Source organism: Pelodiscus sinensis, chromosome 1 (assembly GCF_052426305.1).
Source record: "Pelodiscus sinensis isolate ZL-2025 chromosome 1, ASM5242630v1, whole genome shotgun sequence".
Classification (NCBI taxonomy): Eukaryota; Metazoa; Chordata; order Testudines; family Trionychidae; genus Pelodiscus; species Pelodiscus sinensis.
The window spans coordinates 298,076,493-298,102,841 of record NC_143052.1 but is presented as its reverse complement, the minus strand read 5'-3'; the positions used below and the strand labels follow the sequence as shown (position 1 = coordinate 298,102,841).

General features: G+C 43.7%; 1 protein-coding gene across 1 annotated transcript in view; it reads left to right on the top strand.

Annotated features, from left to right (window-relative positions):
* The window catches only part of FREM2 (FRAS1 related extracellular matrix 2), a 181,306-nt gene extending 173,511 nt beyond the window's left edge, over positions 1-7,795 (top strand). Inside the window, exon 24 of the mRNA XM_025185589.3 lies at positions 2,228-7,795. Within this exon, the coding sequence (XP_025041374.3) occupies positions 2,228-2,740 (513 nt within the window). The 3' untranslated portion in view covers positions 2,741-7,795. The remainder of the gene's footprint in view (positions 1-2,227) is intronic.
* Positions 7,796-26,349: the final 18,554 nt, after the last annotated feature.

The following is a 26,349-nucleotide window of genomic DNA, read 5'->3' as shown; positions in this document are numbered from 1 at the left end:
TAAAATAGAGTCAGACATCATATAAGAAAATATTTGATTATAAGAATACTGAATGTGAGGGTCTGTAATCTGGAATTAGGTCACCAACAAGGGTATGAATCTGGAGTCACTTCATTGAAGTCAGTGAATTTTCATAGGTGTAAACTAATATAAGTGAGAATAGGGTCCAGAATATTCATGCAGCTCCTTGTGTCTTGTTTTTGTGGGATTTCCCCTTGTTTTGTGCACTCAGGTACTATGCACACTTCAAAGTTTAAAATTATTTATAACTTAGGATAAATAAGTGACTTATACTTGACTCCAGCCCTCGATTGGGAGGGTAAGAGAGGGGTGGAGGAAATCTAGAGAGAAAAAGTTCAGGGAGAGCGACAATGGGGAGAACAGTGGATGAGGATTGGCATGGAGCTGTGCTAACTTCTCTTGGAATTGAAGTCTCATAGAGAGATGAGGTGAGAGAACTTGGAAGGGGCACACAGGGTAGGGGAATTCTCATCCAGGTAACCTTCAAGGGCTTGATGCAACTCCCAACAAAGTCAGTGGAAAGAGTTTCACCAACTTCAACCAGAGTTGGATAAGGCCTTACATGCACCTCATAAAACCCTTAAAAGCAGGGCTCTTCTCCTCTAGACTTCATACACCAACCCAACATAAACTTTTTCATGATTAGTAAAAAAAAAACTGGCAAAATCAAAGAAACAGTTCCTGAGTTAAGGGTAAAAGTATATTTCAGCAAAGTCCAGCTAACTAAAACAGTGTCACTTTCTGTTGGTACAACCATTCCATACCTTCCAAAGCACAAAACCCTTAACATGTCTAGAAATGAGCAGGTGAGGAATCCAACTACTTCCTCGGGGCCATATCATCTTTCATTCACGTTCAGCCTCTTGATTTATGCAGCCCATGCAACTTTTACTTTCCCCCTTTAACATTTGCAAAAGTTATACAAAGGACAAAACAACTAATTACTAGAAGAAACACTGGGGAGCCTTATTCTTACTGTTGAACATTTTAAGCACATGAGGACTCCCATCTGCTCACCCATGTAAGTAACGGTTTCAAAATTTGGCACAGAGAGATTATAAATTCCCATTTGCTATTTGCAGGTTCTGTTTCCAGTAACAATCTAGTAATTTGTTCTGCCTTCTTAAACTGACCACACAATGGCTGTGTCTACACTGGGCCACTTATTCTGGAAAAGCAGCCGCTTTTCCGGATTAAGCTGCAAGCTGTCTACACTGGCCGCTTGCTTTACCGGAAAAACAAAGATGATCTAATGTAAAATCATCATTGTTTTTCTGGAAAAACTATGCTGCTCCCGTTTGGGCAAAAGTCCTTTTCCGGAAAAACTGTTCCGGAAAAGGGCCAGTGTAGACAGCACAGTAGTCTTTTCCGCAAAAAAGCCCCAATCGCGAAAATGACGATCGGAGCTTTTTTGCGGAAAAGCGCGACTACATTGGCACAGATGCTTTTCCAGAAAAAGTGCTTTTCCGGAAAAGCATCCTGCCAATGTAGACGCGCTTTTCCAGAAATACTTATAACGGAAAAACTGTTCCGCTTTAAGCATTTCCGGAAAAGGGTGCCAGTGTAGACGTCGCCATTGAGAATGGGAATAGATAATGGCAGACAGGTATAGGGAAGGTAATGGGGGGGGACAAAAATAAACTGAAGGAAAATAATGCTGACTTGGGGTGTCAGGCAGTAAACATAGGTTATTAAAACTAGATATGGAATAGCCATGAAATGCCCTAAAGATTATATAGGTGAGGTAACATCTTTTATTGGACCAACTTCTGTTGATGAAAGAGATGAGCTTTTGAGCTACACAGAGCTCATGTTCAGGTCTGAAGAGACCTCTCACATTCACCAACAGAAGTTAGTTCAAAAAAAGCTTAATCCACTTTGGCTCTCTAATATCTTGGGATAACATGGCTACAACACTGTGACCATGAAATGGCCTATTCATTGTATGCCCTCCTCCATCTGCAACAGGTAGCAGTGAAGGCTGGCTATTGGGTGGTTCAGGCTCTACGCCTTATGTGTAGCAGATGGCCTGATCACCAGTTCCTGCTGGGTTTCTAGGCAGATTGGCATGTGGCATTTCAGGGGTGCTGGTCAAGCATTTCAGAATGAGATAGTGAAATAGGTTGCCACTTACTTCTCTATTTGTATTAGTTTTTGATCACTTCATTGAGACAGGCAATGTTAAACAAAATGTTGTGTTTTCTAGGTGTCTTTGGGTAGAGAATGGTACATACATACAATCTACACTGTGAGATCAAAAGAAAATGCCAACCGAGGGATTGGCAAAAGAAGTGTGGAGTACCAATACCACTCTTTAGTCAGTGGTGGGAATCCGGGGAGTTCGGTGCAGATACGTCAGAAGAGAGACGTCAAAGAAGCTCCAGACCTTGCTAACGAAATTGGCATTGAAAATAGGAGAGGAACTAACATTCAACATATAGCTTTGGACCGCACCAATAAGAAACAGATCCCACAAAGAGAAGTTACTGTCAATGGACTTCTCCCCAGGGAGCTGAATAACAGAAAACCAGAGGTCAACATAGTCACAATCGTCGGTGGAGCTGCTGCCATTTTATTGGCCATCAGTTTAATTGCAATTATTATTTTGCTGTTAAAGCATAGACAGAGCTTAGAGAAGAAGGAAGTCACAAAGGGGCCAGGGAGCAGGGAGCCAATGATGTCCCCATCCAATCACACTAGTGACAGCTCTGAGGTTTGATTCCAAGACCATGGGATTTGAACCTTCCTCCAGAGTGCCTCAAAGATAAACTTGAACTGCTACTTGTTAGCAGAAGGTAACCATCATGCGTGAAAATTAAAATATCCTATGGTTCTGACTGTACTTGAAAATACTGATTTGTGCTCTTGCTACAATTTTCAGACATAAACGAAGAATCCAACCCAAACCTCCTGTTTTGCACAATAGGCAATCCCAATGTCCTCACTAAAGTTAAGCTGCATTGCAAGAAATTGCATCGCAAGGGAGATATTTTTGTTGAGTTTTTTTAGAAGAAATTATCCAAAGGTGCTGGGGGGTCTCTCTCCACAATACAAAAGGAAGTGTCTTATTATCGTACTCTTGTCTACTTGGAAGGTGCAATGCTGATACTCTCTAGGCAAGTTCTGAATAGTTTCTCACAAAAAATCTTCCTTGCTCTTGTTCTTATTAGTCTCTAGAGTGTGAAAATCCTCCAGCCTGATTCAGCCTAGTTAGAAGTCCTTTGGCCTCAGTTAAGTTGTATCCCTTGCATTTAACTGATATTTCTTCCAAAGACAACTAGATTGGTCACATCACACCTGAATTACACGCCAGGATGCATTACACATTCTTAGTGGGGAACTCACAGTCAGCTATTTGATCCTACTTTTTTTTTCTTGTTTTGTTTTATTTTTTCCTCCTTATTTACGATTATATAAAACCAAAGAATACGGTAATGTCCAAAAGAAAGTTTGATTGTTACAAATGCTGGGCAGTTATGTCCTCTTACTCTTACAATGGGTTATAAAAGTATTTGTACAGTAAATTGTATTTGTCAGTGCACATCCAATGGTGGGAAATGCATGAGTTGGTAACATTTATGTCTCTAAAGGAGATATAATGTTATACTTAAAATGCAGACGACAAGGTTCTGTCCGAACTGAGGCTATGAATTGTGATGTAGAATTCAGTGCTTTTTAGGCAGTTACCACGTTACAAGTGGCAACAATGGGAAGAAAATACAAACATTTTATGGGAGCAAGTTGTATTTATTAAGTTGAGGCATAATCATTGTGCTTCTTGAGAAACATGCAGTTTTATGGGTAACTTTACTTTTGGAAGAATAATTCTAACTATCTGTCTTTTTGGTTAAGGTAATATGACAGCAGCATGTTCTGCAGAAGACTGGATCAATGGTGCTTCATTACAGTGTTTATCCAGTTAGGGTCTGATCCACCCAAAAAGTGTCTCTGCAGCTGCTGATCCACAGAAACTCTCTTATCTCCACACTCCTGGCCAGTTGGCCTTGCTTTGAGACAGCGTGCTGCCTCTCCTACACTGTCAGAAAGCAGGAGCAACTCCACTGAAGTCATTGGAGTTAAACCAGGGTGAGCACAGAATCAGGCTCTTTGTGCTATTTCTACAACATCCTCTTTCTGTACTGTAGACTCACAGAACCCTTTTTGCTCCGGGGTTACACTGATGTAAGTCCATTGACTTCATAGAGCTTACTCTAGATTTGTACCAATGACTGAGATCAGAATCTAACCCACAATTCCTTATGGGTTTTTCCTAATGGGCTGTATGATCTAAAGACAATGTCAGCGGTCTCTGTGTCTATCTACACTGTGGGTATCCATAATTGGCCTGTGTCCAACTTACTCAGACTCACAGGGTATTCAGTTGTGGTGTAAATATTCAGGTTTGGGCTGGAACCTTGCTTCTAGGACCTCATGAGATGGGAGGATCTCAGCTTAGCTGCAGCCTGAGCCGCAACAATTAAACAGCCTCTTAGTCTGAGCCCTCACAAGCCCAAGTCAGCTGGCACGGGCTAGCAATGAGCATGTAATTGTGATGTAGACATATCCTAAGAGCTAAATTTTACCTTTCTCCTCTTTAAATAAGCCAGAAAACATATTGGCCTTCAAATATTGCCAATAATTTCTGGCCTGAAATAATGATTTGCAGATGCACAGAAACCACCCCATGTATTATAACTTTCTCCCACTAAGTTCACCATTGATTTGCCGTGTGTCTAATGATGCTGTGTCTACAATGGCAAGTTATTCCGGAAAATCAGCCGCTTTTCCGGAAAAACTTGCCAGCTGTCTACACTGGCCGCTTGAATTTCTGGAAAAGCACTGATGATCTAATGTAAAATCATCAGTGCTTTTCCGGAAAAACTATGCTGCTCCCGTTTGAGCAAAAGTCTTTTTCCGGAAAACTGTTCCAGAAAAGGGCCAGTGTAGACAGCACAGTAGTGTTTTCCGCAAAAAAGCCCCGATCACGAAAATGATGATCAGGGCTTTTTTGCGGAAAAACGCGTCTAGATTGGCCACGGACGCTTTTCCGCAAAAAGTGCTTTTCCGGAAAAGCGTCCTACCAATCTAGACGTGCTTTTCCAGAAATACTTTTAATGGAAAACCTTTTCCGTTAAAAGCATTTCCGGAAAATCATGCCAGTGTAGATGTAGCCATGGTGTTTTTGAAACCTGCGTTACAACTCATGCCAGATAGATCAAAGATTTAACTGGCAGATATCTTCTGCTTTTACCTCAAATTCAGAAGTAGATAAGTATCAGCAACAATCTAGAGGCAAATATGCCTTTGTGTCTGCATACCAAGCCCACTGAGATCAATGGGAGTAATGCCCAGTCAAATGCAGAATTTGTTCATTGGGTTCTACATGTACAGAGGACCAGCAATAAATGACTCTATATAGTAAAATGGAATGTATGTAAATAATAGCATGTTTCAATATTTATAATGGGCCAGTTTTCTAGATGCAGAGAAGTAATGTTTAGAAAGTTATTATAAATTTAGAAATTAGGGATTTATCACTACATCTATTTTTCTGCTTTCGAATGTTAAGAAATAGGAATGCCGTTTGTTAACACTGATACAGGATCTTCTTCTTATTCCTTTTATGAAGTCAACCTGGGACCCATTTATTGTACAAGCCAAATATTGAGCCTCTTAGGCACTGTAGTAAATTATTTTAAACAAGCCCAATGTAATTATCAGGGCTCAACAAACTGCGGCGAGAGCTACTCGCCAGCCCTGCACCGCACACATGCCAGACCGGCACTGCACATGCGCACAGCACCGGTGAATGGGGCACATGTAGCGACCGTAGAAACGGTGGTTTGTCGAGCCCTGGTAATTACTAATTATTTAGAGAACTATGTAACAGACCACAGTTATTTTCATAAATAAAAAGCAGCATAGCTCCCTTTGTCCTGATTTACACTAGGGCTGTGTCTAGACTGGCCAGTTTTTCCGGAAAATCAGCCGCTTTTCCGGAAAAACTTGCCAGCTGTCTACACTGGCCACTTGAATTTCCACAAAAGCACTGACTTCCCACTGTAAGAAATCAGTGCTTCCTTGCGGAAATACTATTCTGCTCCCATTCAGGCAAAAGTCCCTTTTGCGCAAAGCTTTTGCAAGAAAGGGCCAGTGTAGACAGCTCAGATTTGTTTTCCGCAAAAAAGCGCCGATCGCGAAAATGATGATCAGGGCTTTTTTGCGGAAAAGCACGTCTAGATTGGCACGGACGCTTTTCTGCAAAAAGTGCTTTTGCGGAAAAGCGTCCGGACCAATCTAGATGCTCTTTTCCGCAAATGCTTTTAACGGAAAACTTTTCCGTTAAAAGCATTTCCGGAAAATCATGCCAATCTAGACGCAGCCTTATGGGAATTTAGTTCAAATTTATAAGCGAAGCATACATACTACCAAGCCTGTTATTTTGAAATAACGGGCTTCTTAATTAGAAATCCAATCATGGGGACACTCTGGTTCAATTTTGTTCAATCAGGAGTTATTAAGTCAAATTTACTAATTTCAAAATAGTTTCCAAGTGTAGCCGTGGCCTTAGAATGCTGGCTTGGTAACTAACTGAGCAGTTATCCAATTTCAGTTTTTCATAAAACTAGGGGGCTGCACCCCCTGCTTGCTATGCTCATCAGCCCCCCTCTCTCTGTGGGAAGGCAGCCTCATCGCCCCACCCTCAGCCACCTGGCTGAGGTCACAGCATGGCAGCCTTGGCTCTCCTGCTCCTCACCCCACCCAACTGCTGGAAGGAGGTTAGGACTGGGCCAATGCCAGGGCAGCCCCGGCTTTCCCCTTGGAGCACCAGGGAGAGGGGAGAAGGGAGGCCGTGTGATGGAGGGTGGAGGCAGGCAGCAGGACACAGTGAAAAAATGATATCACTCTGTCATCCTGCAGGAAACACTTCTGTATATAGAGAGAATTTTGTTGGAAATTAGAGCATCTAGGGTTTTTTTTAAATACACTATATAAAACAATATAGAATTAAAGCTGCTAATAAAAAAGAAAAAAGCAAACATTGAACAGATAGACAAGTATGATGCATGAGATCAAATTCTGAAATCCGTTCTTGCAAAACTCCCATTGGTTTCAGAGTAAGGTCTGCCAGATTTGTGCCATATTTAACAAATTGGATTTCTTAGAATTCAGCGGGTTATAAATGCATCAGTAACAGAATGCCTTTTTATTATGTCTTCACAATTTTGGATTTCATGAAACTCATTTGAGGCCTATTAACGTTTGCCCTTCTGCTTAAAGAGGGGCTTTGTGTATAGTAATTTGAATAAGTGCCTCATTTCCAGTTATTGTGCACAGATACATTTATATTTATCTATACACTCAATAAACTAATTGTGTATATTTAACCTACTTACAGATTTTTGTACTGAGCCTACTTTCCCATGGAGAACTTATACTACCAGCAGTAACAGCATTTGTTAGGACTTTTATACACTGATTGATGTATTGTAATTTGTTGTTCGGAAGCATATAGATTTTGTTACCCTACCAGAATGATTTGCACCCATATTTATTTGAAATTACTTGTTTGTTTATGGCTGTTGTATTTGACATTCATATCTGGGGGGAAAATTAAAGCTATTTCCCCTTTTGGTTACTAATGAAATATTTATATATGAGTATCAGACTATTGGGAATGGCCAGTAATATACTAGTGGGATAAGTGCTGTAATTTGTAATTCAGACAGTCAAACAAATTTACCACAGTCTCCAATAAACCCTTTTTATTTCACTCTTCTTGTGTCTGTTTCCCAATATGAAATGAGTAGTGCAAGGTTTGTTTGCTTTTTAATTTAAGAATTGTGGTTTCATTCCTGGATCGCAAGAGGAATGGCCAATGAACAATGGATGGTTCATATCTAGTGTTGAAGAATAGGAGTGCCTAGACAGAGGGATAGGCAAAAGTATCACACGCGCTAGGGACCAATATATTTTTACCACAATCACTGAAATACTCACCACAAAGGTGCCTGTCAGATCCCTAGTGCTGGTCAGTGCAGCAATCTTCAATCCATTAAAAATATGATTTTTAAAGTAGTGCTCCTCGAATGAGGTACACGATGGAAGAAGCCATCAGTGCAGAAGGAGGCAATAGATGGCGGAAGAACCTCACATGCACAATGCCTTTTGAACTATGCTTGGGTTTAATTCCCCTCTTTTCCAGTGGCAGATTAAGAGAGATCTCAGTCTGGAATGAGTCGCATTGTGGAGCAATGTACCAACATTGCCATATTCAGGCCCTTTGTAGGCTTGATCAGTTACCTAGCTTTGTGCTATCTGACTTTCCTGTACGTTATTAACACACAGGCAGCAGTGGGCTGTTTTCACAAGACCATCACTCCATATCTGCCCTCTCAGTCCTTATCCTCCAAGGAAACCTGCATAACACCTTCAAAAGCTGAGCCGGGGAGCTTACATTCGTAACTTTGCCAGAAACTGAAAATTAGACTCGATAGAGACTGGATTTATTGATTTATCACAATGCGTAACCCAGTATTCCTTCTTTGTCCTACAATTCCAGTGGTATCGACGGCTTGAAAAACCTCGGTCTTTTGCAACATGAATTAACGCTTCATGCTAAACAATTTGTTCCACTTTATATTTAGCTGTGCCACTCTGAATACCTTTCTCAGACCTTAAGAAGATCTCTGTGTGAGCTCAACTGCTTTTCTCTTTCACCAACAGAAGTTGGTCCAATAAAATAAATTACCTCCCCTACCATATTTATCTATATCTTTAGGCAGAATAACTCTCTAGATTTAGCCTTTATATCTGATACTTAAACTGGGAGAGCAGTTTTGCAATCACTTTTTAATTTATATTCTTTTTGGGGGTTTGGACCTCTTACTTATTTCTCAGAGAATTGATCCATCCAGGTAATCACCCCTCTTAGGTAAGTGTCTGTTCTTTGATTCACCCAGGTAATGAATGGATCAGTTAAGAGACTTTTGAACCACACTTTTTGGGCCACTATGTGAGTGAACCTCCAAGAACACATCAGTTTTTTCTAGGTATTTGACTATTGTTTCTTGCACATTAAAGGTACTGGGTCTTAATTCTTCTCTGATTTACACTATTGTAAACCAGTGGAAACTCCACGGAGTTTCACCAGTGGAAACATTCAGACCCAATGTGTATTTCTGTGCCACAGATCTGGTATCCATTCCACCTGTCTTTGGGGGAGAATAAAACTTGATAGTATTCTGGAGTGAAAGGGGAGGAAAGTTATCAACTGTCACCACCCTTCTGTCTCTAACAGCTGAGTTATCCCCACTTCACATCTATCAAGATCCCTTGTAAAGGAAAGCTTGGCAAGGTGTGATTAGTCAACAGACTTTCTCTGTGCATATCTCTGCATGTAGCTGATCCACTCAGGCTAAAGTTGAAGTGCTTAGGGAGAGGAAGGTACAGGGGTACTGCCAGGTCCTTTTATTTAGTCTATCTGTATGCTGGTTTTTATTCTCCACTGTTTGTAATAGAAGGTTGGGGGGGACAGGGAAATGTCCTAGCCTATCAAACATTTTTTTACATTTTTTTCCCTATTCTTTTTTATTCCTGGTGTCATTGAAATGATCTTGAGTATAGTTGGGTGCTGCTGCAGAGGAACACAAACATTAAGTCTCTTCACAATAGAAGCTAATGGGGGAGGGGGGGTTGGTTCCTTTGGCAGCAGACAAGGGATTTTGAAAACAGAATGCAGAACTGTGCCTTTAGGCACAATCCCTTTGCATCAGGGATGGGGCCATATAGTGTGGGAGAAACTAAACTATTATTGTCACCAGTATCTATGCTATGTGTCCTCTGCGATGAAATAATTGTGATGTGTGATGCTGCAGCATGCCTCAACTTTTACATCTTCAGCTACGTCTAGACTACATGGCTCCGTCGACAGAGCCCTGTAAAATAGTTTACTCGGCATAGTCAATAAAGCGGGGATTTAAATAATCCCCGCTTCATTAAAATAAAAATGGCCGCCGCGCTGTACCAACGATCAACCGATCTGGCACAGCACGGCAGTCCAGACGTGGCGCGGTCGACAAGGGAAGCCTTTGTCGACCACTCCAGTAAACCTCGTTTCACGTGTCTATAAGTGAGATGGAGATGCCCTTCAAATTTCAAAGCTTGTCATGGGTGCAGAATGCAGCAGCCTTGTTGTTGTTCTCAGTGCCGACTGAGAGGAAACATACTCTGCTTGGTCAGGAAAGCTCTTGATACAGTGAAAGCTTTAGTATCATGGAGATATAAGGGGTTGCCAGTTAACTGAAGGTGCCAGATAACGAAGTTTGTTGCTCTGTCCCCACTCCACGCAGGCTGAGGAGGAAGGAGGTGCCTGCTGATATTGTCAGCCAGCAATGCTGGCTATCAGAAGCCCTGCAACATCTGGCCACACGGGGGGAGTCAGGCACACATGCCCGAAGACACAGCAGTATTGTGGCTGGGGACAATGGCAGTTAACAAAGTTTTCTGATTAACAGGGTGGCGGATAACAAAGTTTCACTGTACAAGCCCTTTGGATTCCACTTGTTCTATTAATTCTTTGTCTGCAGAAAAAGGGAACAGCCATAAGTTTGTTACCATAATAATCACTGTCACTCTACTAATCCCAAAGTCTCTGAGAGCTAAAAAATGAGAGAAGGTGTGTCCAGGTCCCATCAACCTTAGCCATACATCAGAAACCCCAGGGTACCACTAGCAAGACAGTGCAGCTGCCAACCAAATGCTTCCCAGGGGAAGCAATCCATGCCAATACCCACAGAGTTGAATCTTCACAAGTCTGCCTGCATGGACAGTTTTGTCTTTTACCGTGTTGCCTCTCTGCTCTGCCAGTGAAGCCAAACTTGGTCAGTCGTTTCCAATTCTCTCACAGCTGACTACCACTTGGAATGCCCGGCCAGGTTGCTATCCTCTTCTCCTTCCAGTCCCTTCTCAAAACCTACTTCTTCTGCAATGATAATATCAATGACTGACCCAGGAAAGTGAAGGGTAAGAGCAACTGGATAAAGATGGTTTTATTTACTTGGTTTTAAAATGTACAGAAAGTAGGTTAAAATGAGTATTAAAAAGGTGTCTATTTTACACATGCTCTATTTCCTCCACCCTTTGCAGTTCTGCCAGTTTATCATGAGCCTCACTTGGTGTGTTTCTTGAATCACCAACTCCTGGAGTCTTGGAAATATGTGAGACTCTCAGCTTTCATTTTTAATAAAATAAAAGTTTCTTGCCCTGATGGCTGCAAAGACTAGATTGAAAATGGGATCTGAGAGTAATCCAAAGATTCGAAAATCAGAAAGGTAAATGAAAAGAGCCCTAATGCATATGTTAATATCATTATTTTAATATCAATTTCAAGACTGTGAAGGGCCAGCCTCATGATTTGTGACTATATGGGCTGGTAAGACTGCATATGTTTCTTGTCTTAAATGTTTAACCTTTAGAGGGTTAGGGATTGCCTTCCTCTGTATGTGTTTGCTGTGGCAGCTGGAAAAGAGTCCTAATGGAGCATTTGATCAGAAAGAGGTCAGCTTGACTACATAGAACTAGGAATGCATCAGTCAGTTTTGGGATCATTAAGGTTAATTTGACCAAGATGCTCCTGAGGTAGAAATGACATTGAAATTCCCTCGGGACTTTCTTAAGGGTGGGAGTTCAGCCCTAGCACCTCCTGAAAGAAGCTGACTGTGCAGCTGGCCATCACCACCTCCTGCCAGATTTTGTCACTCGTCAGCTGCTACCATATATCAGATGAAGTGACATAAAATAATGTGAAACTCTCCCAGTTGGTCCCTGTGCACAGGGACAGGTTGTAAATCAATAACAATACTTTGAAAAATAAGTGCTTCCAAAATTCCCCACTTAAGTGCTTAATCCACCAGCCTTCTCTCAACATGCAGCAACTGCAGCTTTTCCCCAGCCCTTATGATGGCAGCCGGGCAGATGGACAATAACAGCTGTGACAAAAGGCTCTTTCTGTGAGGTTCTATTTTCCCAGTTTTGCTTCCGTTTTGCAATTGCTGTGAGGCCTTGTCGATGTCTCTAATTAATATAGCAGCATGGAAATTCCTCATATCGAGGGCAAAGGTAGCACACTGAAATTGGAACCTGTATCAGACAGTTTGTTTGCTTTTGAGTGCCATGGAAGCTGATTGGCTCCCTGATTCCAATCTTTTTTGCAAAACCCCAGACATTTTAATAAAGCCTCATTCAGCTAACGTATGAGATTAAACCTTAATCAGGAGCCTGGGAAGCAAGTGAATTTGGCTTGTAAACAAAAAAGAGACATCTGCTGTAGGACAGACTCCAAGATTTCTGAAAGCAGCAGCAGAGACAAACTCACTGAACAAATATCATGAGCTTTCACTTCAAACCCCACAAAAGCTCATGATACCATCTATATATGTTGTTAGTCTCTAAGGGTATGTCTACACTACCCCGCTAGTTCGAACTAGCGGGGTAATGTAGGCATACCGCAATTGCAAATGAAGCCCGGGATTTGAATTTCCCAGGCTTCATTTGCATAAGCGGGGCACCGCCATTTTTAAATCCCCGCTGGTTCGAACCCCGTGCCGCGCGGCTACACGCGGCACGAACTAGGTAGTTCGAACTAGGCTTCCTAGTTCGAACTACCGTTACTCCTCGTGGAACGGGGTTCGAACGAGCGGGGATTTAAAAATGGCGGCTCCCCGCTTATGCAAATGAAGTCCGGGAAATTCAAATCCCGGGCTTCATTTGCAATTGCGGTATGCCTACATTACCCCGCTAGTTCGAACTAGCGGGGTAGTGTAGACATACCCTAAGGTGCTGCAGGACTATTCCTTGGTTTTTAAGTTTTTCTAGTTACAGACTAACTCAGCTACCCCTCTGAAGCTTTTGAACCAATATCAGCATGAATGTATGTTTTAACTTCTCTATAGCCACCCATACTTCTGACTCCTGAAAATGGAACCAGGGTCAAACTGGGCCAACTCATAGCAGCACAGCCAGACAGTAAGATGCTCCACAATGCTTTTCTTTTAAAATAATGAAGGTCCTAGCCCTTAGGTTGTCAAATTTGCCTTCAGAATGTGAACAGAAAATGTTTGGGATTCCTAGTGAATGACCAATAACACTGGTAAGATAAGCATCTCATGAAAGGTTGACCTAAACTTTTGTGTGTGAGAGAGAGACGGGTGGGGGGGGAGGATGGACCACCACCAGAGGGGACAAGAGGATGGCTTGAGGTTGCGTGGATAGTTAACTGACTCCTTCAAAAAAACTCCTGGGCTGAAAAAAAGGAGGATGCAGTCACAGTTCCCAAACTAATCTCTTGGGGTATGTCTACACTACCCCGCTAGTTCGAACTAGCGGGGTAATGTATGCATACCGCACTTGCTAATGAAGCCCGGGATTTGAATTTCCCGGGCTTCATTAGCATAAGCGGGGAGCCGCCATTTTTAAATCCCCGCTGCTTCGAACCCCGTGTAGCGCGGCTACACGGGGCTCGAACTAGGTAGTTCGGACTAGGGTGCCTATTCCGAACTACCGGTACACCTCGTTTCACGAGGAGTACCGGTAGTTCGGAATAGGACCCTAGTCCGAACTACCTAGTTCGAGCCCCGTGTAGCCGCGCTACACGGGGTTCGAAGCAGCGGGGATTTAAAAATGGCGGCTCCCCGCTTATGCTAATGAAGCCCGGGAAATTCAAATCCCGGGCTTCATTAGCAAGTGCGGTATGCATACATTACCCCGCTAGTTCGAACTAGCGGGGTAGTGTAGACATACCCCCGTTTTTCTAAATTTTATTTCCCATGTGTGACACCTGTTTTGAACCCACATCCTTTTAAATGCAGGCTGGCTGACACATATTTAGGTGACAAACACTGTAAGGGTCAGCTGAAGTCAAATGTAGCTCTTGTTAAAATATTCACACAACATGTATTTCAGTTCCAGTGGTAAAAAGGGATGGGGGAGGGGGGGCGGGAGTTAAACCAAATACACATCCCTTATACCATTTGCAATACAAACCTTTCAGTCTTGAAAATGGAATTGAGTAGAAACTGACCAGTCTCTATTCATTGTCTGAAAAAAAACACAGTACAAGTTGGGAGTAGTAAGTTAGATTTCTAAATTTCTTTCATTTTTAATGAAGTATTGTTAATAGCAGAGCACTTTTATCTGATCTATAGCTTGCCTTTATGCCGTTGCTCCGAGTCTAAGCTAAGCCATTAACACACCTACCTTGGGTGATCAATACCACTCACTGTTCTTTAAAAATATTACACCCTAATTACAGCTTTTCTTTCACAGCTCATACCCGCTCTCTTTCTGATGATCAACTAACATGGATTCACAGGCTCTTCTATAATCACACTCTCTATTAGGACCCAGCCCCTTCAACACACACTGTCACTAGATGATTACCAAGATAGAAGGACAAACTCACATCCTGGGAGAAGGAAGGGACAAAAACAAAGGGGACAGTTGCCCCCAGGTCAGGAGATTCAAAGGGGTCTATAGCTTCAGGCCAACATTGCTACTACTGTGCAGCCAGTAATACTATCAAAGAAGGAAATTAGATTGGTCTGATGTAACATATTCTTGACATATCCACATAGGCTATATTTTCTAAACTTGTTATCCTCAAAGTGCTTACAAACAGGCTGATAACTAATTTGGTTCAGTAATTTTCCAAGTATTAAAATGCCCTAGTCATCTTTCTCCTTCTGTTTTCCCTTCTTCATTCCTCTAGGACCTAACCTGTCCTCCAAGAGCTCTCAAAGATAATCAGTAAGGCAATGTCTAAACTGCAATGCTATTGTGGGATACCGGAGCACCCCAAAATAGCTATCCTGTGTCTTCACAGCAAACCCATTATTTCAGTCTTGCTATTCCGACATCCCTGTAAACCACATTCTACAAGGAGTAAGGGACAGCACTTTGTTTTGAAATTTGGCACTGTGTAAACAGCCCCAAATGGCAACATAACCTATTTCGAAATAGCATCGAAATAAGATATGCAATTTGCATAGCTCAAATTGCGTATCTTATTCCGAGTTACGGTGCAGTGTAGATGCACCCTAATGGTTCCAAGATTGGTCTCCAGGGTGCATTTCATAAGGCTCTACCAACTTAAATACTTCTAATTTAAAATTAAATATTCTTAAACCTGTTCTTTCCCTCTCTTGGCTCCTCTTACTTCCCCCTTACTGTCATGATCATGAGGGGTGGCCAGCAGCCTGGGGACTAAGGGGTTAACTGTGCCTAGCCAGGTAGCAGTCAGTCAATAGAATCATAGAATCATAGAATAATAGGACTGGAAGGGACCTCGAGAGGTCATCGAGTCCAGCCCCCCGCCCTCAAGGCAGGATCAAGCTCCGTCTACACCATCCCTGACAGATGTCTATCTAACCTGTTCTTAAATATCTCCAGAGAGGGAGATTCCACCACCTCCCTTGGCAATTTATTCCAATATTTGACCACCCTGACAGTTAGGAATTTTTTCCTAATGTCCAATCTAAACCTCCCCTGCTGCACTTTAAGCCCATTAGTCCTTGTCCTGTCCTCAGAAACCAAGAGGAACAAATTTTCTCCTTCCTCCTTGTGACACCCTTTTAGATATTTGAAAACCGCTATCATGTCCCCCCTTAATCTTCTTTTTTCCAAACTAAACAAGCCCAGTTCATGAAGCCTGGCTTCATAGGTCATGTTCTCTAAACCTTTAATCATTCTTGTCGCTCTTCTCTGTACCCTTTCCAATTTCTCCACATCTTTCTTGAAATGTGGCGCCCAGAACTGGACACAGTACTCCAGCTGAGGCCTAACTAGTGCAGAGTAGAGTGGCAGAATGACTTCACGAGTTTTGCTTACAACACACCTGTTGATACAACCTAGAATCATATTTGCTTTTTTTGCAACAGCATCACACTGTTGGCTCATATTCAACTTGTGGTCCACTATGACCCCTAGATCCCTTTCCGCCATGCTCCTTCCTAGACAGTCGCTTCCCATCTTGTATGTATGGAACTGATTGTTCCTTCCTAAGTGGAGCACTTTGCATTTCTCTTTATTAAACCTCATCCTGTTTACCTCTGACCATTTCTCTAACTTGCTAAGGTCATTTTGAATTATGTCCCTATCCTCCAAAGAAGTTGCAACCCCACCCAGTTTGGTATCATCTGCAAACTTAATAAGCGTACTCTCTATCCCAATATCTACATCATTGATGAAGATATTGAACAGTACGGGTCCTAAAACAGACCCTTGAGGAACTCCACTTGTTATCCCTTTCCAGCAGGATTTAGAACCATTAACAACAACTCTCTGACTACGGTTATCCAGCCGTAGTCTGGATCTATAGAAATATAGATAGAGATTTCAAACTGAGACAAAGGAATTGTTGGGTTTTCCCTCCTTTGTCTCTGGGCAGTTGACTCTCCAGATACTGAGGGGGACAGACAACATGTCCCTCTCCAAGAAATGACTCTTCACCATCTGTAAGTAGGGCAAAGTCTAGATAAATCCATTAGGTTTTATTGTTTTATGGTTTGGGAATGGGAATCTGATATCTGTGCATTTAGAAATGGGTTTTCCTCTCTTTTGTAACTAAGTTTTGTTCCCATGGGAAAATTCCCCATGAGTTTATTAATTGGTGGTTCTTACCATCTAGCCAATCTAAATATGCTTGTCACAGTAGTATTGTTTTGATAATAAAAGTTCTTTTTTATTAGCCTGGTATTGGTTCAGTTCTGTGTCCTGGAAATCTGTGGGATCTGCATGCCTCTGGATAGGGGATAGCAGCCACAGACTGCAATTTGTATTTTCTCATTTCTTTTTCAAGCGCTTTGGGAAAAAGAGCTTGGGGTACCCTGGGGTTGGTTTCAAGTGTGCACCCCTGTTTGTGGGTTCAAAAGTACTTGATGGTGGCAGCAGATTTTTATCCCCAAAATCTACGTTTTTAGGATTTTGGGGGGAAGTTTTATACCAAAGCTGGAAATATAAGGTTTTGGGGTTGCTTTTACAGCCCCCACTTCTGCATTAATCATGCCAGAGTGGGAAATCAGCCTTGAAAGCAATTTGCATAGCTCAAATTGTGTATCTTATTTCAAGTTACGGTGCAGTGTAGACACCCCCTTATGGTTTCAAGATTGATCTCCAGGGTGCATTTCATCAGGCTCTACCAACTTAAATACAGGCAGTCCCCGACTTACGCAGATTACGCAGTTACCAACGGGGCTTTTCTCGCCCCGGAGAACACGGACTGCGGGACCTCGCGGTCCCGCCGCCCGTGTACTCCGGGGCGAGAAAAGCTGCTCCGCGTCTCCCTGGTCTGCAGACCAGGAAGACACGGAGCAAAGCCGCGGAGGGGCTCGGGCAGCCGGGCAGCCCAGGCGTGCCTGGGCTGTCCCGCCGCCGACTTCCCCCGAGGCTTTGCAAAGCCGCGGAGGGGCTGGGGCTGTGGGGCAGCCCAGGCGCGCCTGGGCTGTCCCACCACCGGCTTCCCCCGAGGCTTTGCAAAGCCTTGGGGGAAGCCGGCGGCGGGACAGCCCAGGTGCACCTGGGCTGTCCCGCTGCAGGCGTGCTCCAAGGCTTTGCTCCCCGTCTCCCTGCAGACCAGGGAGACGGGGAGCAAAGCTGTGGAGCACGCCAGCAGGGGGACAGCTCAAGCGCATCCGGGCTGTCCCGCTGCGGGCGTGCTCCAAGGCTTTGCTCCCCGTCTCCCTGCAGACCAGCAGACCAGGGAGATGGGGAGCAAAGCCTCGGAGCACGCCAGCAGTGGGACAGCGCGGCGCGCCTGGACTGTCCCACTGCCCGCGTGCTCTGAGGCTTTGTTTCGCGTCTCCCAGGTCAGCAGACCAGGGAGACGGAGCAAAGCCGTGGAGGACTTGGGCGTCCCGCCACCCCCGTCTCCCTGGTCTGGTGGGGGGGGGGGGGTGCAGCTAGTGCCCCCCCCCCCCAGCAGACCAGGCTTTTCTTGCCTACCCCTGGGGTAGAGCAGCTGGGGGCTGCCGGGTTGGTCCCGCAGCACCGCTCCGGACCAACCCAGCAGCACCCCAGCTGCTCTGCCCCAGGCGTCCCCAAGTCAGCCGCTGCTGAAACTGACCAGCGGCTGACTACAGGAAGCCCGAGGCAGAGTTGCTCTTCCCCAGGCTTCCTGGAATCAGCCGCTGATCAGTTTCAGCAGCTGCTGACTTGGGGACGCCTGGGGTTCTTAAGTTGAATCTGTATGTAAGTCAGAACTGGCATCCAGATTCAGCCGCGGTTGAAACTGATCAGTTTCAGCAGCAGCTGACGCCAGTTCCGACTTACATACAGATTCAACTTAAGAACAAACCTACAGTCCCTATCTTGTACGTAACCCGGGGACTGCCTGTACTTCTAATTTAAAACTAAATATTTTTTAACCTGTTGTTTCCCTCTCTTTGCTTGTCTTCCTTCCCCCTTACTGTTAATGTGATGTGTGTTACGTATTTATTCACTAGTTTATTAGTTCTTCTTTCTTTCTAAGTAGAAGACCTACACTTTATCTTTCTCTTGCTCCTTAATTATTTATAGAAACTCTTTTTATTGCTGTTTATGTCCCTTACTAGATGTATTTAATTTTGTTCCTTAGCTTAGCCTTTCTGAGTTTGTCCTTTCATGCTTTTCTTTTGTACTCCTCCTTAGCAATTTGTCCACATTTTATAAGCTGCACCTATTTTACACCAATAGGGCAACTTCAGCCTTGCCGTTAGACTTGACTTCACTGGTGCAGAACCTGCTGAAGCCAGAACGGAATTAGGTCTAATATGTAAAGCCTTTAGGGATTCAATAGTTTCACAACACATACCAGAGGGTATGTCTATACTACCACCCTAGTTCGAACTAGGGTGGTAATGTAGGCAACTGGAGTTGCAAATGAAGCCCGGGATTTGAATTTCCCGGGCTTCATTTGCATCTCGTCGGGCGCCACCATTTTTAAATGTCTGCTATTGCGGACTCCGTGCCGCGTGGCTACACGTGGCACGGACTAGGTAGTTACTCCTCGTTTCACTAGCCTAGTCCGAACTACCTAGTCCGTGCCGTGTGTAGCCGCGCGGCACGGAGTCCGCACTAGCGGACATTTAAAAATGGCGGTGCCCGGCTTTATGCAAATGAAGCCCGGGAAATTCAAATCCCGAGCTTCATTTGCAACTCCGGTTGCCTACGTTACCACCCTAGTTCGAACTAGGGTGGTAGTGTAGACATACCCAGAGTTATTTTTAAGGCTTAGTCTACACTGCAGGGTTTTTGCTCAAGAAGCCTTTTGTGGAAGAGTTATTGCACAAAAACTTCTTGCGCAAAAGCACATCTAGACCTAAAAGCACATTGCAAAAGTGATGCGCTTTTGCACAAGAGAGCGTCCACACTGCATGGACTCTCTTATGCAAGAAAGCTCTAATGGTCATTCACAGAAATGGTAATCAGATCACCTGTGCTTTTTCCCATAGGGGTTTCTTGTGCAAAAACCCCTCCGGAGCGTCCACACTTGCCTTTCTGTGCAAGAGCTGTGGCACAAAAAGGAGCTGTTTTGCACAAAAACCTTGTAGTGTAGACATAGCCTAAGAGTACTTATTAGCTTTTTCTCTTTGTAATGGTTTGTTCCTCTCAGTAACCCTGAGCCAGTATATGCACTCCTGGAAGGGCTCTGCTTACACTATAGCCCTCTGGCCAGAAACTCCAACAAGGAAAGAGCTCACAGTTCCCTTTGTGGGACTCTGCTCAAAGACCCTGAGTGATCTTGGCTCCCCTCTTGTTGGGAAATGGTGGTGAAGGAGAGATGCCTTCCAGGCAAGAAAAGGTGCAGAAAGCAATAACAGCAGAGCTAAGCGGACTCTTATAAGGCTCCACCTATTTACCATCTCCTTAAAGCAGAATCACTAAGCTGGGTTAAATGTCTCCAGGCAGGGCAAGAGGTAGACATGTGAAATTTGTTACTTGGACTGCCCTTACTTGCTGATCCAATGGTGATTGGAGCTTGGGGATTGGGTGAGGTGGAAGTGCGCATCTACACAGCAGGGCAAAAGTCGAATTAAGCTACGCAACTTCAGCTACATCACTTGCGTAGCTGAAGTCGAAATAGCTTAACTCGGCTTTTGGCGCTGTCTACACAGCAGGAAGTTGAAGGAAAAACAGTCTTCCTTCGATGTCCCTTACTCCTCATGAAATGAGGGTTACCATGAGTTGGAGTAAGAAGTCCTCCAGCTTGACATTATTTCAAAATAAAGATTTGCTGTGTTGATGCACACTATTTTATTCCAGAATAACACTGCTGTGTAGACATAGCCTATGGGACCTGTGGGATATTCTCTGGGGCAGGAGGGAAGGGAGTTAAATGTGCTTCTGCCAAAATTGCATTGAGGGGGATATTTTACTTTGGTTTATGACTGTGTTCCCTTCTTTTCCTTAATAAGGAGTCCGTTGTTTATATACAGTCTCCCAGTGGGGAGTGGGGAAGTTCTGCCTGTTACGGGCATGCAAGGAGGTTGTATTTTGTTTTCCTGGCTGTCTGGGTGGAGGTTCAAGTTGCTTTACTTATGTGCCAAGAGGAACTTATGTGCCAAGAGACAGCTGCCTTTAGCTTATAGTCAGAAGGATTACTTACACACAGACTGATCTGTTACATGAGTGCAGTCACATTTTAGAGTGACTCAGGAAACTCGTACTAGAATTTTTCCCATGGGGCTTTATTCTCGCTTACCCATCAGCCATCATGAATACTTCATAGCCACCTTTTCCAGCCAGCTGGAAATGCCTTCTGCATAAAGCTTGTGACATGAACCTAGCAAGTCCATCTCCACCACCTTACCTCCAGTCCATTACATAGGGGTTATGGCAGAGGAATAAGAAGAATCTGTCCTTTCCCAAATGACCTGAACGATCTTAAAAAGCTAGTGTTAAATTAGGGCAATTCTGCTTTAAATGGCAGTGGAGTCTGAATGAGCCTCCCCCCCTTATTTCGGGAATGTGGAGACCATAAGGGTGGTTTAAAGTCACATTTTCACCCTTCCCCGCCTCTCCTATCACCATCGTTGTTCCTGCATGGAGCAGAATGCAGCTACAACCTAGAACAGGGCCCTTAGTCTTCAGACTGCCACTTTCCCAGAAAAGCTCTCGGGAAGCTTTAAAATAGGGACTGCTCCACTGTGCCAAAGTGGGTTCTCCCAGGTGATACAGTTAATGGAGCAGGGCTGAAGCTGGTCTCTAAAGGGTCAAAAGAAGTCTCAGTGTGGGCAGGGCAGGGCAGGGCAGAGTGAGCTATAGCATGAAGCTGCTAGGGGAGAGAGTCCCCTGCAGTGGTCCCAGAGCAGCAGGAGTGTGTCTGGGTAGAAGGCCCAGCTGCAAGTTGTGTTGATCCTTTGGGGGAAAGGCAGGCTAAGCCTGATGTCTTCTCCAATTGTTCTGAAAGCAGAAAAGGGACAGGCTGAACCACAGAGAGAAGGGGACTGTGCCCAGCTTAAGGCCGTGTGGGAGATTTCTTTTGTGTGTTTTTTTAACTTTGGCTGTGTCTACACTGGCATGAATTTCCGGAAATGCTTAAAACAGAACAGTTTTCCGTTTTAAGTTTTTCCGGAAAAGGAGCATCTACACTGGCAGGCTGCTTTTCCGGAAAAGCCCTTTTTTTCTGGAATAACGATTCCAGTGTAATATAGCTTGTGTGGAGTAGTTCCCTATGGGATGCTATTTCTCAGATCAAGAGCAACTTTGCTCCATGTTGTGGGACAATACAGAGCAATATGGAACTGCCTTGCTGTATTGTGTATTCTTCCTGGCCATGTCAGTCCTAGCACATTAACAATTGGAAGCTAATATGACCAATTGGTTAGTGCTGATCTTTGAAACTTATTGCCAACCGTGAGGTCCATGACATCAATCTGATTCAATCATTGCAGTCAGAAACTGCCCCTTCTCTGTAGTGTACAGACTTTCGGATTTATTGCAACTCGCTTGTCTTTTCTTCTTCTATAAGACTGAGCAATCCCAAGCATTGTTTCAAGCTGGGGACCAACCAGCTAAGTAGTAGTTCTGCAGAAAAGGACCTGGGGGTTACAGTGGATGAGAAGCTGGATATGAGTCAACAGTGTGCCCTTGTAGCCAAGAAGGCTAATGGCATATTAGGGTGCATTCGGAGGAGCATTGCCAGCAGATCCAGAGATGTCATTATTCCCCTTTATTTGGCTTTGGTGAGGCCACTTCTGGAGTATTGTGTCCAGTTCTGGGTCCCCCACTACAAAAAGGATGTGGTTGTTTTGGAGAGGGTCCAGCGGAGGGCAACCAAAATGATTAGGGGGCTGGAGTATATGACCTACGAGGAGGCTAAGGGAGTTGTGTCTGTTTAGTCTGCAGAAGCGAAGAGTGAGGGGGGATTTGATAGCAGCCTTCAACTTCCTGAAGGGAGGTTCCAAAGAGGATGGAGAGAGACTGTTCTCAGTAGTGACAGATGGCAGAACAAGGAGCGATGGTCTCAAGTTGTGGTGGGAGAGGTCCAGGTTGGATATTAGGAAAAACTATTTCACTAGGAGAGTGGTGAAGCACTGGAATGGGTTACCTAGGGAAGTAGTGGAGTCTCCACCCCTAGCAGTGTTTAAGTCTTGGCTTGACAAAGCCCTGGCCGGGTTGATTTAGTTGGGATTGGTCCTGTCTAGAGCAAGGGGGGCTGGACTTGATGACCTTCTGAGGTCTCTTCCAACTCTATGATTCTATGAATTCTATGCTCATCACCTAAACAGCCCCTTGTGGTTGGGGTGCCTCTACAGAGCCCCACCTCTGTTTTCCCCTGAAATGCCACATAGTTTCTCTTCTAATCCCAGCCCTTCTTGGGGTCTGGTTAACTAACATAAAGGCTGTGTCTACACTGGGCCTCTTATTCCGGAAAATCAGCCGCTTTTCCGGAATGAGCTGCGAGCTGTCTACACTGGCCCTTGAATTTCCGGAAAAGCAACGATGCTCTACTGTACAAAATCAGCCGCTATTCCGGAAAAACTATTCTGCTCCCGCTTGGGCATAAGTCCTTATGCTCTGTTCCGGAAAAGGGCCAGTGTAGACAGCCCAGTAGTCTTTTCCGGAAAAAAGCCCCGATCGCGAAAATGACGCTCGGGGCTCTTTTCCGGAAAAGCCCTTTTTTCCAGAGGCAGGTATAAATATGCAGGCCAGAATCAGGCTGGAGATGACAAGGTGGATCCAATCAGGGAGGATGAGACCCACTTCTAGTAGCTGATCTGGAGGTGTGAATTCCAAGAGAGGAGAAGCTGCTTTTGTAGTTAGCTAGCCATTCACAGTCTTTGTTTAATCCAGAGTTGATTGTGGCAAACTTGAAGATGAACTGTAGCTCAGCAGTTTCTCTTTGAAGTCTGGTCCTGAAGTTTTTTGCTGCAGGATGGCTACCTTTAGATCTGCAATTGTGTGTCCAGGGAGATTGAAGTGTTCCCCTACAGGTTTTTGTATGTTGCCATTCCTAATATCTGATTTGTGTTCATGAGTGAACATGACAGCAGAATTTGGCCTCATTTTCTTAAAACTGTGATTAACATAACTGTCCACTGGATGGCACCGTTATTGCACACATATACAGTTCCTCAGAGAATGTACATCTTTCTGATTTACTTCTACTGCTATTTAATTTATGCAGCAACCTGATTACAGACAAACACGAGAGGATCCCTGCATCCAGGAATTTACATTCTAAATTACTAATGTATTTCTTGGTAGCCTTTTTAAAAAAAAAGACTTGAAAACTATAGCTGAATACACAGAACACTGGATGCTCATTTGCCAGATCTTGTGCTGGTCTATACTTTCCACAGAATTAAGCTGCAGAACCCAACCATGGCAACTATAAGATTTTCAAGTAATTTGGCTTGAAGGACAAGGCTGATGTTAAGCAGCCAGAACAGTACCTTCTGTGCTGTTGACCAGACCTTGATGAAATTGCCTCCCACCAAACAATACAAACACAGCCCTCTGGCTGTGGTCTGGAAGACATTTCTAGCCCTCTCCTGTACTCTGTTAGAGTTACTGAGCAAAATAATTTTAGATTTAATTCAGAAGTCAGAAGTTACAGCAAAAAAATCTGGCAGTGGTAGAAATGTACATGATGAGATGTTTTAGAAGCTGGTTTGTTTTTTTTACTGTGAAGTGTCTTTTAAAACAATATGCAGAATAGAGTTGCCTGAGTAAAACTAGAAGGTCAGAAAACTCAAAAGGTCAGGGTACTCTAACAGCATTACATTCGCCGTATTCCATGAATGAATTGTTTAATTCATGTGAACTTTGCCCTTAAATGAAAGTCATTAATGCAGTGACATTTATATCTTAATCATATAGCTTTTAGGGATGTAAAATCCCATTTAGTTACCCAATTAAATGTTAAGTTTTACCAGTTAAATGATTAAACAGGGGTGGGAGGGCTCTCCAGCCTGGCTGCTTCCACTTCCAGCCCTGTGTGAGGCTGCTGACTCGCATCTTGTGTGGAGTAGGGGCTGCTCTTGGATGCTGGTTTATCATTACCTGGTAAGGATTACCCATTAAGGGTGGTGCTTACCAGGTAATCGCTTAACCAGTTACCTGTTCACATCCCTCATACTTATGAATATCCATATTGTACATGGGTGAGAGAAGTTCCCTTCAGCAATGTTAATTATGTGGTTTTGGATAGTTAAAAGGTTAACTATACAACCTTTATGCTACATCCATGTTAGTTTCCTTTCTTTTAATTCTTCTCTCTTATTTTCTTCCTTCACATTCCCCACTTATTAAGGGCAGCATTTAAGTCTTAATTAGATTCTGAGATTCACAACTCATTAAAGTAAAAGGGAGGGAAAGGGAGGTGGAAGGGATTGTTTGCTTGGAGGCATTTTTGCAACTCTGGGTTATCCTGGCTGTGTTGTATTTGGCAGGGGAACAGACAGGCTCTCTTTTGTTTTTGTTTTGGCTTGATGAGGTAGAAAAAGAGGAAAGATGGACTTAGGCACTCTGGGATCAGCTTCTGGCTCTAGCAGAGGCATGTGACCTTGGACTCATCATTCAGTTTAAAACAAATGTGTTTCTGTTTCTGTTTCAGTTTCAAAAAATCTGCTTTGGGGGCATCAGCAATTCTCTCCTTCCTGCAAGAGCTTTGTTACATGGGGGTACAGGACAACTTTGCTGGGCATTTCAGTTTTGTATTGTTTTTCACGCAAATTGTTCTAACAGCTGCCATTGTGTATTCACCCAGAATAGCCCTTGGAGGAGAGGCAGAGAACAATATAGTGAAAGGGCGGGCAGATGAAAAGAGCAGCACTGCCCCGCCACCTAACAGCTAGACATGATTAGAGGAGAAGAAAAGAAAAGCTTTTCTTCCTCCCTTCTGTCCCTCTCCCCTTTTCCACTACATACAAGTTAACCCTCAGTGAGGCTAAAGGAGAAGCATCACGTATTGGTGAGACACCAGTTGTTACTAAAAGTACAGGTATGTGGATGAGTGTGGGGGTACAAGGAGATGTTGCACTTCCCCCCAGTCAGTACCTACATGGGAGCCCTGTTTCTCATATCTGCCTCTAGCTAGTAGAATCTTTTCTTCTCTGCACACGTTCTGGTGGAACATTCATAGAATACAATACAAATTTAAGATGGGATTCTTAAAGGGACCTGAAAGAATTATGCACTCAACTCCCTCTGATCTTCAGTGGGAATTTGGCACCTAATTCCTTTAAGGGTCTATGGAAAATCCCAGTTTAGTCCCTGGCTCATTAGTCTGTCCACTTGAGTTAATCCATTTTGGCTTTTAAAAATGTCACTAATCTCTGCCATTTTATAAGACCTTGAAAAATCCAAACACAAATCTCTGTTTTTATTGCAATTGAGCATAAGTATTAAAGCTCAAATATGGACTAACCTTAGTGTGCACAATATTGTAAATATTCTACTTGAAAGAATGAATCCCCACATTTTAATCCTGACATCACTAGAGCCCTGCAAATCCATGCATATCCATTTTGTATCCACAGTATTCGCATCCATGGATGTAGATGCGAATATTCACAGCTCATTTTGCAGATATGGATTCAGATGGATACAAATTTTGTATCTAGAACCCTCCAAATTTGCAGGTATTCACGGGTATCTGCATCCAGCAGATGTCAATACTGATATCCATGGTTGATTTTGCAGATACCAAAGTGGATGCAGATCCAAATGTTGAATCCACGCAGGGATCTAGACATCAACGGTTGTTTTTACAAGTTTTCCTACATCCCAGTTCCATTAAGAATTTCTCTTTGGCAAATCTAATTGAATAGGTCACCAAGTCCATGGCCT